The sequence below is a fragment of the Ischnura elegans genome, chromosome 5 (assembly GCF_921293095.1).
Source record: "Ischnura elegans chromosome 5, ioIscEleg1.1, whole genome shotgun sequence".
NCBI classification, from domain to species: Eukaryota; Metazoa; Arthropoda; class Insecta; order Odonata; family Coenagrionidae; genus Ischnura; species Ischnura elegans.
Window position 1 is genome coordinate 41,875,992 of NC_060250.1, and position 14,602 is coordinate 41,890,593.

At 40.0% G+C, this 14,602-nt stretch overlaps 2 protein-coding genes across 2 annotated transcripts in view; both read right to left on the reverse strand.

Annotated features, from left to right (window-relative positions):
- LOC124159679 (acid-sensing ion channel 4-B-like) overlaps positions 1 to 14,602 on the reverse strand; it is a 39,544-nt gene that overhangs the window by 11,930 nt on the left and 13,012 nt on the right. Inside the window, exons 2-8 of the mRNA XM_046535589.1 lie at positions 12,135 to 12,329; positions 11,897 to 12,041; positions 6,435 to 6,565; positions 4,742 to 4,826; positions 1,076 to 1,355; positions 755 to 808; positions 58 to 172 (exon numbers count right to left, since the gene is read on the reverse strand). Of these exons, the coding sequence (XP_046391545.1) occupies positions 58 to 172; positions 755 to 808; positions 1,076 to 1,355; positions 4,742 to 4,826; positions 6,435 to 6,565; positions 11,897 to 12,041; positions 12,135 to 12,329 (1,005 nt within the window). The remainder of the gene's footprint in view (positions 1 to 57; positions 173 to 754; positions 809 to 1,075; positions 1,356 to 4,741; positions 4,827 to 6,434; positions 6,566 to 11,896; positions 12,042 to 12,134; positions 12,330 to 14,602) is intronic.
- Positions 6,503 to 14,602, reverse strand: part of LOC124158759 (cyclin-dependent kinase 12) — a 97,646-nt gene continuing 89,546 nt past the window's right edge. The window contains exon 15 of the transcript XR_006864867.1: positions 6,503 to 6,565. The gene's annotated coding sequence lies outside the window, so the exon portion shown is untranslated. The remainder of the gene's footprint in view (positions 6,566 to 14,602) is intronic.

Here is a 14,602-nt window from a genome sequence, read left to right on the forward strand (position 1 = left end):
ACGCGGCCAATGAATATACTAAGCATGAAACGGGCCTAATATTTCCGTCGCACTCACCTGGTAGCGTATTCTTCGATTGTGTCGATTTCTATCTCATCGCAGCTGGGAAAGCAAGGACAGTAGATTCCATTCCTAGCCTCATTCCATTCAGATTTCAACACTGCCAGTTTTCCTGAAAAATGTGAGAGCCAAATTCGAACACGTCCCATTCTTGCGGAAAGCAATTCAATCTGAAGGTATTTATTCCAATGAACAATAAAATAATTTTTTTTATTAACCACTGATTATTCTCTCTCATAGTACTTCTTCGCTAGGTTAAAAAAAGAAAAAAACAGAATAACGGAGAATTTGGCGAACGATAAATGATTTACCTAATTTTAGAAGAGATTCGAAATATAAAAATGCTGTCGTGCCGGTTGGCTAAAAAAAAAGATTTTGAGGCGATGATGTACGAAGGACGAATAAAAACTCCGAACGACCAATTGGTACAGAATAGATATGAAATTAGGAGTAGGTACTTCAGAGTTCTCCGAAAATTGCCAAACACATCTTACAGAGCTGTTTATGAAATAGAATTTAGAATCCAGAGGATTGAAATAAGATGACTTATAATCATTGGTCGGCAAAAGCCATAAAATCAAATCCGCAAAAACTTTGCCATTAACAATTATCAATAAAATCATATCTCTCATCAAAGGTCCTCGTATTGTTATTTTATGATTTCCCTAATAGCTATTGACTTGGATATTCTTACCGATAACTTTGGTCAGGCAAAGAAGACCGGACATGTTGCACGTACTTTCAGGACCTATGGGAAATAAATTTCGAAAAAAAAAATATTGAGAAAAGTTAAAACTATTTTTCCGTAGATTAAATTAGTTAATTAATTAGAGAAAATGGAAATAAATTTCAAAAATCTGATAATTCAATAATGTATTGTCATCATTAGCAAGCAAGCGTGCAGAATTTCGAGCCGATCCGAGTATGGGAATTTTTCGTAAGTCGGCATCTCTGGGAAGAGACAAATAGACGAAGCAAGTTTAGGAAAAGCGTGCATAAAAAAATCCAGTCTCACCGGCTCCAGGGATGAGCGGTGGGGTGCAGTTGCACTTCTGCAGTTGGTGCCGCACCCGGCAGTGCACCACGCACCCGCCGTACGAGTAGTGGTCGTACGCGGTTTCCACGACCTCCCACGGGAAGCGGCACCTGCGCAGCTCCGCATCCACCCACTCCACGTCCTCTTCGTTGCGTACCTCGCGCACCGCGAAGCGCTTGACGACCTGCGCACCCTCCAAGGCCTGGGTGCCCTCGGGGGAATTCAGGAAGGGCACCTCCTCGGCCGAGTGAAGGTGAACCTAATGGGAGAGGCCGAACAATGTCCTTCATTTCAAGGGCGTACCCAGGATCATAACTAGGGGAGGACGGCAAGCCATGGTCTAGGGGGGACAAACCAAGTTGTGACAATAGTTTATGAGATTATTCCTTGAAAAAATACTTTTATTTAAGCTACATATCTTAAGGCCGTTTTACACGGTATACGGAATTGCGCAATCTGACGTACGTGCGAAGGCGCAATCCAAATTGCGTCGTGTAAAGCGGTGAATTGCTAGAACAAATGCGAGAATGCGTGAATGCGAGACGGCAAAATAGCCCCTGTTCTAATTTCGTTCATGCATTCACGTAATTCCACGCCATTTTAGAAATTAATGCAGCTCTAACCTGCGCAATTCCGTGTCCCGTGTAAAACGGCCTTTATACTAATGCATATAATTTTTCGCGGGTGTACCTACTTTTCACTCGGAAAGCAATCGATTATAATGGAAATTTTATTTTGCTAATCCTCCGACGGGGGAGGCAAACCCCCAAAAGTCTTCAATTCTCTAAAAGTTGGTAACATCGATTTGTTTAACGCCGACGAGGCGCCAAATAAGAGACAAGGCGTCTCATTACGCATCCTTTTTTACCTTCTACCATCTTCCGATTTATATCATCAAAGATGAACGCCCTCCTAGCAGCACACGCGGGATAAATTTAGCTGCATTCGAGGCGTGGGAGGGGGAGAAGCGAGCGGGGAGGGGACGCCTGCTGCTCTTGTATCCGCGACGCTACGTGGGCGTTGGAATATTTTCTTCGCGGGCGCGGACTCAAATTAGGCATTTTGTGGCTAAGCGGTGGCAGATACGTCAAAATGCACGAAAAGTTTGCCCTAGCAGAACACTAACTCGGCAAAATCCATAGGGATTAACCATAAACTATTATATTTTTCGAATTTTGACACTCCCCCCTAAATTGCATCTGAACGAGAGTCAGGAGTACACGTAGAGGTCTCAAAATTTTCAAGCCTTATTTTTGATCGGTCCCACAATTTTTCTGGTCCAGATGGATTTGAAAAAAATCGATTTTTCCGATCCGCCCTAACGTCCATGCTTCATTTTCTCAAGTACATACATACTACCCTGCAAGCCACTTCAAGAGGCGGCGGGGAGGTTTGCCCCGCAATCTCTAGAAAAATTTGAAGGATGGTATTTTTTTACGAGGCTCTCCAATGCTACTTTTTATTTCGACATATCAACAAAAAATTTAAAAAAATAATTGATATGAGTATCTGCGGACCCTGAAAGCCAAAACGGTAAAAGTGTATTGTTTTATATTGGTGATAAGTGGGGATGACGGCTGATGAAGTACACAATATTGTTGTAGCAATTTGAAACCTACATATATGTACTTACCTGTGATTCGCTTGTGTCCCCTAATAATTAATAACGGAGTACCAGATTAATGATTGGTGGGGTATACAATATCGTTGTAACAAAGGAATAAGAGTGCATCGATGAATCAATATTCATGTACTCATCAGTGTTTCTCTTGTATCTCTTGGTCACAACAATATAGTGTATCCTACCGACTATCATCTGCACTTATCCGCGAAATTATAAAAATTGCACTAGTAAGCCTTGGCTTCTAGGGTCCTCATCTCGAAGCCACTTGCGTACGCAATCGAACCAGGTGCTGCCTTCCACCAAGGTGAGAAATGTACCCCGGCTCCCCCAAAACAATTCTTAATTCGCCCCCCCCCCCTGATGTCCACTCTCTGGCCTCGACTTGTTTAGTGTTTCCAGAAATATTACGGTATTGTGTTTGTCGCGTCACGGGGTCGTGGCGTCCCGCCCGAAATGCAAGTCATGCAGGGCCGGAACTTGGCCTTTACGTTTACGACGAAAATAATTAGAAAGAGAAATGAGGGACTGGAAACCAAAGAATTAAATAAAGTGAACGGAAGAAATGACGGGGGTGGAAAAAAAATAAGAATCCCGCCTTACCTTGGCGTCCGTTGATCACTCGCTCCTCGCCCGAGCTTCGGTGAGATAAAAGCCGTCCCCTTCGCCTTTGACATCAGGCGAATGAAGATGCGTCCCTTTCGCCTGGACACAGATGAACGACTCCTGGTGCCAGGCCTGCACGATTCTTCCGGGGCTACTCAAACCCTCTTTAGGCAAAAAAGTACGGCACAAAACAAAAAAACCAAGGCAGGCGGGAAAAAAGAAGAAAGGAGGGAAATTCAAATGAAAGAAAAGAAGACATAAGGCTGTTCCGGCCCGAACAGTGTTGTTTTTATAGAATTAAATAAGCGATAGAGTCTCTGTATATCTTCCTTGCTAAGTTCAAGAGAACTTAATCGTCAATACATGGTTCGACATGTTGGTTGTCACGATGGCCGGACGTTTACCTCTATGACCTTTGACATCTGTATTAACCTTGGAGGTCAACTAGTGAATAATACGGGTATTTGGACCATACCAATGACTTGGGCACCCTATAAAACCCATGGAACGACACCTTTGTTGGTATGCTATTCTTTTTGCTACGCTTATGACCTTGACGGTTACTTTAATGGGTCAACGGATGAATTTTCGTAAATAAAAGTGTTATTTTCGGGTTTCTTGAGTCTGAAAACATAAGAATTGACATCTTGGTCAATGAAATTCAGACTTTTTTCTATTTCGACTTTTTTTAACATTGAAATCCCATAAGGCAAATTCAACATTTTGGTTTGGACCCACATTGTGAGGTCAAAAAGTCATAATTGTAAACTTTTGCTTGCACTCAACAAAACATAAGAAATGAATATTGCTCGATTCAAAGTTACTAAAATTAAAGGTAAAAAATGACACGACCTGTGGGACAGTCTGTATAACAGCAATTTTTATTTATTCATTAGCTTTCTATTCTGCAGTCACTTCTATTTTTGGCCTCATTATTATAACTATGGCATCCATAAATACGTAGAAAGGGATTTAAAGACTCTTCATGAGTAATTTCATTAATAACTTGGATATGTTTTGTAAGCTTTTGGCCTTAATTGATTTCAAAATAATTTTATGAGTAAATGATTTTGATCGTACGGATGAGGTTGGTTTGTGTCTCTCTTTCTTGTAGCCGCTGAATAACATCTGCATCGTGTGACAAAAGTTTGATAATGATGAGTACTCGAATTTAGGTGAACCAAGGATAAAAGTAAGGCACTTTCATTTGTTTCTGTACTGTAACCAACATATCGCTCCAGTCATCTTCCACTGGATAAGTCACAGAGCAGGGATACATATATATTCATCCTCTGTGGAATAGGTGCATAGGAAATGGCAGGCACACACTTTAAAACACTTGGCTGCATTACATCGGCTATGCACGCCTTACGCAAATCGTCACAAGTACTATAGCAAGATAATGGAAGATTACTCACCCTGGAGGGTATTTTTATTTCAAGATCCAAAACTCCGGGACCGGTACTCCTGTTGGACACCATTAAAGGATACAACTCCTTTCCCCTGGAAGAAAAATAATTCGTCACGTCATTCAACCGTGGTGAGACTCAAGGTAAAATTAGAGAAAAATTGAGCAGGTAGAGTTATTAAACTGTTTGGGTAGTACATTAGAGGAAATCAGATACCGCAGTATGGACATCAGGAAGAGAATTGCGTCACCAAGGGAGGCGTTGAACGATAAAAAAAGGTAGCTCAAGATATTTCATGCGATCCCCCCCTGTTGAGTTTTTTTGTATCCGCTACTGGCTTATGGGAGAATCGTTAGGTAAAAGTTTAATGAAGAGATTAATTAAGAGTCTGATATGGAGTGTAGCGCTTTACTGTGCGGAAACATGGGCACTTAGGATGGAGGACGAGAGAAGACTGAGGGCGTTCGAGATGTGGGTATAGAGAAGAATGAAGAAGCTGAAGTCGATTCGAAAAAAAGGAAAAATACGCATTTATTTTTCAAACTCTACTGCAATCGACGATAGTTAAAAAACAATGGTGAAAGAGCCCATTAAGCGGAGAGAAAATTCGTTCACTTCGCCTTAAGAGTCGAACTTCAACCCCTATCATTGACACTGACAATGAGTAATGTAACCAATGGCAATCTCCCAAGGCTAATGAGATCTTCTTCGACTTCGCTGTTTGTTTCTAATTTCATAAAAATCAAACTCACTCACTCAGTTACTCAACCCATCCCCGAAGGTTGTTCTGGATAGGTGAGGGTACAGATCACTCTTGAGAATACGATAGGTGTATGAATATCTCACATTCAGTAGTAAGGGGGGGGGGGACTGCTCATTTTTCTGCGCCAACTCGTACTCGAAGAACTTATTACTTGGGGCCTCACTCGGGATTTGAATCCAAGCGCCATAACCATTAGGTTACCACGCTCCTTAGGGAAATCCAAATGAAGCGCTTACACCTAACATTTTACACATAGCATACCAAAATAAGTTCTGTGCATTTCCAATGCCAAAATAATTTTTAGAAATACAGTGGCTTTCCCGCTATCTTCTTGCAACTTTCCTAATTATTACTCCTATAAGACAAAAGTGTACACGGTAATCGCGTTTCTGTATGCGTGACCGATCAGTAGAAAAAGAATCCGTCACTTCACCCATGGGGATCACAGATAGCCATCGTTAACGATGCATATTTGACAGGGTTTTTACTGAGCAACACTATTGCAGTTCTTTTTTTTGCCTAAATACCACATGCTCACCTCTTAATACGATTTCATTTGCCTGACAGCGTCACACCTAATTTACTGGGCCATATTGTAACAGTAGGTGATATAATGGGCGTTTAGACTTCGGGGTGAGGGTATCGACGTATCTACCGCTTACGGTCCTTAAAAATCGATGGGCTAATTTTTCCCCCTTAATTGTAGGGGTATCCAATAGAAGTCGTGGTTGCCGTTTACTTCAAATATACTTTCAAACGAGAAAGTAAATTTGAGGCAACTATGGTAACGAAAGTGCGGAGATTAAAGAATATAACTTAACCCTTGGAAAGGACCTGGTCAATGCCAGATTTTATATAGGCTGAGGAGGCGTGTAAAATACTCTTTCAATTTTTAAAATAATATCAAGTAATCAAAGCTGAAATGAGCAATTCATTAACCTATCATGCAGGGAGTTGATCGTGTAGCACGTGCCGACTTCGGTGTAAACGGGGATGAACCTCGAACAACAGTTGAAAGCCACCGAATTCCATCTGCAGCTCTCGAAGACGTCCTCGCATGGGCTTCTCACCTGAAAGGAGCGACTCGCGGTCAGCACGAAGTACCATCCAATATCCCCATCAGGTCACTGTACTTAATATACGTCAGACTTATTTTTACATTTTTTAACCCTCCCACTCTTTGCAATAATGGCATCAACATCTTGAGCAATTAAGAACATATTACTTTAACACACAAAGAACATCCACCTTGAAACACACAATGTTTCTATGACCGACAGATAAGAGGAAATAAGATAGATATTTTGCCGTGCGAATATGGGTAGGACATTGTTTTTCCCCCGTACAATAACGGACCTAGATAAATGCTAGTACGAAACTAGGTAGTCAAATGTCTCACAACGATCGCATATTTTTTTATTCTCATAAAGGTTGACGGCTGTTATTATCACACATATTTGCTGCAAGCCTGTTATGGCGCCTTGCAGGGTAGCATTTTTAACCCGGCTCTGTCCGCAATAGTACCGTGGGAGTGCTCCCAATATATTTGTCGGATATGGACATGTTTTTAGTTTATTGAAATATATTTCTTGCTTTCTCTTCTGAAAAAATGAATTGATTGGATTCCAAATACCTACGCTATATTTTCTTAATTTTTAATTGAAAAATCAATATGCAAAATTTATCTTTTTACAAAAATAATAACTAAAAATACAATAAGACAAAAAAATTTCAGCTTTACCAAAAGAAGTATCGTAACGATTTTCTCTAAATCAGCAGATATATTTCTCTATTCAAATTATCAGTGACATGCCTTAATGAAATATTTCTCTTCTTCTTTTCTTTTTTCTTCTCTGGGATGGACGAGGACCTCGTCTGTGTGTTTAGGAGTTCTTATCGGGCTATTCACCAGGGTATTTCAGTCGTTTGACCAACGCGACGTTTCGGAAAATAACTTATCTTCCAATCTCAAGGCCGATCGTCAAGATCCGGCTTTCATCTAAGCAATATTATACGCCGGTGATTAATTGCATAAAAACATAAAAAATCACGTAAATAACTTTATAAGAACAACAGCAAATCGAACGACACCTGGGCCTTATTGTTGTAAACGCCAAACGGTCGGTTCGGTTCAGTGTGAAATTGAACATTCAGGCAGTGACACTCCTTGAGAATGGATGACAAGTCGTTTTCCGAAACGTTGGCCAATACGACTGAATTAACCTGGTGTAGAAGCCGAGAAGAAATCCTGAATATTATTCACCTGGAAAAATTGAAACCGTTTCCTTCTCTGTGTAATCCCTTGATTCTGAACTATTGAAGATATAAATTCCTGCCTTCGCCAGTTTATTTGTAATTGCATGGGAAAGAACGCAGGGCTATTGGCGACCCTTCCACGACGTTCGATCACTGTCGAAGGAGGTCAAGGCACTCCTTTCGTAGGCAAAAGGAAGCGAAGACAGATTCGCACAATACCCTAGACGACAGTCATGCTGAAAGACGTCTCAGACTTCCGTCCTACACTCCACAGTTGAAACTACGAGAGAAAACCCTTTGGGGTTAAAAAGAAAAGACTTTCTCGCAAATGCATAAATAAGCGATCTTAGGATCACTTTTTTTCTGATGTACAGTTGTATCGAGCCAAATACAAGACTACACAGGCCCCACTGGGGAACTTCGATTCAATAGTGCCAAAGGTAACCTTGACCCAGTGGCTCAGCTAGCGAGGGTCCGGGGGGTCTGGACCCCGCCCCCCCCCGCCGAAATATAAAAACACAATTACTTTGCTTCATCATAAAATAAAACAAAATATTGAAAAATCATGAACTCATTACAGAATTCTATGAAGAATGAAGTTTTTTTCGAAATAGTGAAAACTATTAAATTTATTTATTTTTTTTTTTTTTTATTTTTTTTATTGTGTATTAAATTTAGTTTAAAACTCTATACCCTTTGTACTATGTTTTCCAAAAACTTTCCCTCGGATCCCCTTGGATTTGAATCCCCTCTCTCCCCCTCCCGAACGAAATTTCTGATTACGCTACTGCCTTGACTCATGGCGCTTAAAGCCAAAAGAAATACTGGGTGGCGCTGAAAGCAAGGAGTTCCCATATACATGAAAATCATACATCTCTGTAGCTATTGGAAAAGCAGTATTAACTTCTAAAATGTTATGTACAGGAAAGCATATTCACACATTTAACCCACACATGATTTTAAATATAAGCTACCCTTATATACCCAACCCTTAAACTTCCGATATTTTTAAACTTGTAATAAAAGTTACAATGAGGAATCATGTTTTACCAAATATAAAATAAAGATGGCATATTTAAAACTGCCGGCACAACGCCGAATTATTGTCCCTACTTTTCCCTGAGAGGTGTCGAATGCTACTCCGGGCGAAATTAAGCACAGAAAAGCTAAGGCCACATGATCATGCTTCTGCCGTCAAAATTACGACAAAAGTATTGAAAACAAGTACCTGCTCCGGGCTTCGAGAAACTTCTTAAATTCATAGCTGAATAAATTTTGTGATTTTCTCCTGCAAATTATGTAGAAAAGCAATATTTATTCAAATATGGGAGATACTCAAGTCAACTGATAAAATCTGTGTAACTGTTGAAATAATTACATTATCTTCCAAAACGAAATCCGAAATTTAATCTTTATTCGTCATTCTCAATGCCTGCAGCTAATGCACAGCCTCGCTTGATTCACTGATGCACACACTCTTGTGAGCGATTCCTTTCCTCGATGAGTGGTTCTCCCTGAACGAGTCAATGAACCGAAACTCTGACGACGTCACCAATTCATGAAAATTGGTCGGTGCCTTTCGCATTTTTATGAGAGAATGGCAGAATTAGGAAGATTTTTTTTCGTCGTAACTTAAACCCCCTTCCATCTGCCTAGTTATTTCAACGAATTGTGATTTCGGGACTGACAAAAGGGTGGTTTCCTATTATATTTTTATTGCCTAAATCGAAAGATTATTACACCTGGAGTACGTATTTCACGCTTTTACATTTTTTAATGACGATATCTATTTTTCGCGATTAAATGAAAAGTAAAATATTTCAAGCGCGTGAAAACGCGACGGCTAAGTATGAATGCTGGGAAAAGCCAGTGTGAAGTCATTCTGGTTCTAGCTGCCGCCGTGCGAGGCCACCTTGGTGCGAGGCTTTGAGTGCCGCTATGATGTAGGCTACCGACGCCTGCTAGTAGGTAGCAGAGTACCCTGCTAGCATGTAGCGCTTGGCTTAAATAAGGATTATTAATACCTTATCAAACGAAGAAAACTTTGCGACCTTAGGCAGTTTTAATAGGTGATTATTAAGACATGTTTCCCTGAGCTCTGTGCCTCATGCATGCATTGGTAGTCTCAGACGATGTAAAACTCCTATCTACTCGTATAGAAACTAGGTCCCTGTGACGTCACGTGGAGTGGCATCGCTTGGGCGCCAATCTGGCCTTTTTCAAATGAGGATAAAATTGACCGTTGCCATTCGTCTAAACCGGTACTTCTAAAATCAAATAATTTGTGTATTATGAATACAATAATGGTGGGTAACGAATCGCAATCAATGCCTTTCCTTTTCTTTGATGAAGGAAACAACCCTATTGTGAGTGAATGACCCCAAACCAAATAGATGTAACTTCGCTAGACTATGAGAAATGACGCTTACATGAATCACTTCCTTATTATCACGAGGAATCATAAGATTGTGAGTTCGGCAACCGCCTACAATCGCTGCAACATAATCGTCGATGCATGCTTATGAGGTTGAGCACAATATATGCCAAACTCGCAGCAGGATTTTCACACACAGAGTTCCAATATAGGCGCGGTATTTGATTGAAAGAGTGACCCAAATTCAAATATGGTGTCAAAATCAACATTCAGAACTCCCCGGCATTCTTGAGTACAGCAGCGCCTTGGTGAGGTATTCCCTTATTTTCGTTTTACAAAGGCTTTCCTCACGCGAAAAAAATTATTCTTCTTGATCCGTCATTTCTCCGACTGAAAAGAGAACAGCTGAGATGACAAAGCAGTGTTTAGATGGTAGCAGCGTGAACGTTGGGGCGGAAGCGACTAGGAAATGCGAGGACATGGAAGTTAAAAATGGTCGAGTCAAATTCATCGCAACGCTTCCAGATTACTGCATTATAATTCAACGTTTTTTATATTTCAATCACTGCAATGTTTTCAACGCAGTGCAATACCTGTGTCTACTTGTATTGAATTCTTGTAAGTTTCATGGAAAATATATATTCCCCTTCATTCCTTCCGTGCACATTTGGGCGGATCGCAAAAATCGATTTTTTTCAAATCCATCTGGCCCAATGAAAAAAAGTTGTGGGACCGATCAAAAATAAGGCCTGAAAATTTTGAGACCTGTACGTGAACCCCTGACCCTCGCTTAAATGCAATTTAGGGGGGGAGGATCAAAATTCGAAAAATATAATACTTAATGGTCATTCCCTATAGATTTTGCCGAGTTACTGTTCTTCCAGGGAAATATTTCGTGCTTTTTGACGTATCTGCCACCGTTTAGCCACAAAATGCCTAATTTGAGTCCGCGTCCGCGAAGAAAATATTCCAACGCCCACGCAGCGTCGCGGATACCAGAGCCGCAGGCCGATCCCTTCCCCTCCACGATCGCTTCTCCCCCTCCCACGCCTCGAATACTGCAAAATTCATCCCGCGCATGCTGCTAGGAGGTCGTTTATCTTTGATAATAAAAATCAGAAGATGGTAGAAGGTAAAAAACGATGCGTAGTGAGACGACTTGTCCCTTATTTTAGTAACTTTGTTAACTTATAATGCTAATTGTTGATTGAAAATGGAACTTCTACTTATTTTTATGTAATTTCTCTGCATTTAATTTCATGAGCAACTAAACAATGTATTTAACTGCATATATTTACTGTTTGACGAGGGGTTAGATGGAAGATGAGACTTTCTAGTCCCAATCTCGCCCAATAAAGACGTATTATTATTATTATTATTTGGCGCCTCGTCGGCGTTAAACAAATCGATGTTACCAACTTTTGGAGAATTGATGAAATATTTTTAGACCTGCGCACGCAGGAAAGGGAGACTACGGTCTATGAAGATGCCTCTCAAGTGGCTATGAAGGTGTGCGAACTATGGTGACCTCGTGTTTTCTGGATAATCACGTTTAGTATCATAAATATTACGAAAGATTAAATATTCGTCAGATTCATTGATGAGAACAAAAGTGATATTTTTGCTTCTCTCTCCAAAATAACCTGAATTCAATGTATTTAGACAGTTGGAATATTTGTCCACAAACGATATGAGATACTTTTTCCAAAAGATACCAAACAGAATGGAGGAAAAAATCACAATACTTTACTATGAAATAGTTTACTGTTACCATGACTGCTATTTTCTGTAACCCAGTTTGAGGACATGCCATGTTGTCAACGCAGTAATGGTTGATGTAGAAGGTAGTTTCTCGAAAGTAACTGATTTCTTTGATGACATCGTCAAGGTTGTAATCATGCACCTTGCCCAAGAGCCTGAAAATTTGCACACATATAATTTCAATCGGAATTTCATCTGCAAAAAAGATTTTAAACGTATTAATACATCAGGAAAAAGTAATTCATTACTGATCAGCAACCTCGAAGACTCTGCCGTCATTGTTTTCCTCGCAGACAGACACCGCGGGGAATGAAGTATTCCAGCGAAGGTAGTCCGTTTCGATAACGAAACTGATTGGGTTATTTTCATAAACGTTCCATGTTTCAACCAAGAAGAGAGAGCAGAAGTACCAAGACACGCCGCACACCAACAACCAGAACAACCTGAAAACGCCATGATAATGAGAAAAAGCATTGCGTCCTTTTCAATATATTCTAATTATGTCATCTGAATCGTATTTAATAGTATACCAGAGTAGGTAACTCGAGCTTTTAAAAGAAAACTGCGTAATGTACACAAAAACGATCCTATTTCTCCTGTAAACCTATCTTACATTTTTCCCTTTCACGGTGCGTTCGAAATTACTTTCAAGGGATATCCCTCAAGTGCAACCACAAGATCTCGTTCAAATTTTGCTAGGTGATAGAAAATAGATACCCATGAGATGTAGTTTTGTTTTCAGCCGCCAATATTCGATACTTCTCAATATATTGGCGACGGAATGTACCAAGGAAACTCCTAAATGTATACAACCCGTGACTCAAAAAAATAGACTACGTTACTGGGACGAAGAGCACAAACGGTGCGTCGTTATGCAGTGAATTTCATAGATTTAGCGGCATTTCTGGTACTTTCCGTCACTAATATCTTGAAGAATATTCAGCGTTGGTAGCTGAAACAAAAACTGCGCCTAATGGATGTCCACTTCCTATCACCCAGCCATATTTGAACGAGATCTGGTGCACACTCTGGAGGGACTTCCCTTATGAGGCCAAAAAGACTGAGATGCATAACTTACCAAGGCCATAAGCTGTGAATGGTTAGCCCCAAACAAGGCGCTAAAGTGGCACTTCCTACACATTACGTATTTAACATGAGAAGAAGTAGTAAAATTTTATTTCACTTAGAATACTTGACAACTAGCCAGGAATTTCGAACGGTCCAAAACCAGGGGTAAATTTTTTTAACAACAGGATACTAAGTAATGGGTTTTTAACTGATTTTAACAGTTTTCACGATCGAAAAAATTTTATTTCTTAAAGAAATATTTTGTAAATTCATGATTTTTCAATATTTTTATGAAGAAAAATTATAGTTTTATATTTCTGGGGGGTTCCGGACACCCCTTGACTCCTCCCTGGTTACGCCACTGCTTGAGAACGTTACTCAACTACTGCCTGAGATTTTTTTTAATGGACCAATGCGTATGTTTATGCAGCCTGAAGTTTAAGTAACGATGTACTCCGAAACTTCTTTTTTTAAACTCAGCTAGGATCAATATTGTCTTACCTTCAGATGTTAGGTTATGTGATAATAATGAAATGAGCAGCAAACGCTATAATACTGCCAGGTTGACCCACCTTTCCGTCCAATGAAGGTTGTCCCTCACGAAGTACTTAAGACCATGGATCGAAGAGTTAGAAAGATATTCTTTCAATATCATCCAAAATGTCGATACCCGTAATCGACCACGTTTTTTCATCTCGATTTTTCCAGCTTTCACACCTGCACGTCCCTGTTCACTGCACCGAACACCGAGAATTATTCCTAGTCGCCCTTCATAGAACGCGAAGACTCGTGCAAGAAATCATGCTAGACCAGCGGGCTCATCAATTATTTGATTCATTTTATCGTTTTCAAGCACATAGTGATGATCGTACCAACGATTTCATTCGTCAGAAGAAAGGAAAATATGCGAGTGACATCCAGAAAATTGGGCCATTCAGAGGTTTAAATAATGAAGCAGGAAGTTCATCGTTGAGGGACTCTAATCGTCACGCTAGTCCTTGCACGTATGTGAATTAACGATGCATGTTTCACGCTATCCCGGCAAACTCTCTCATTAAGTCCTTCCACAGGGAAATTTGTAACGCTCTAATTGCAACCGAAAACTACTGGGGACTAAACTGCGATGAAAGTGAACCAAGAAATATTTTGGGAAGGACATTGGTTTTTTCTTCAATTATTGAAATAATTTCCCCCATTATTTCTTCGAAAATTGACCTTTACTTTCTTTAAAAAAATGGAAAAAAATTTCTTTCCGAAAGACCTTTCCGCTCAAAAACAATTAAATTGCTTAAAAACAAAATAATTATGAGATAACAAAGACGAATTACAGGAAATGTATTTTTTAATTACCAACCCCGCACCAAGTACTTGATCCAAAGAAATGATTTTCAACAAGGAGAAAGAAGAAAATAGAGAAAAAACACCAAACAGCAAAAATTCAACGTAAAACTCAAGTAGAAACTAATTCCTCGAACGCGTACAAGATTTAATTCTCCTTGTGCTCGACTTAAGACATCAACCTTGTAGTGCTTCCTTCGTCTCGGGGGTCACAACTCGGGGAGGACAACTCAGAAACACAGAAATATTCTTCTCATTCACAAGAAACGAAGGTTTGTTTAAAAAAATAAATTTCCAAGTTCAGTGGCTA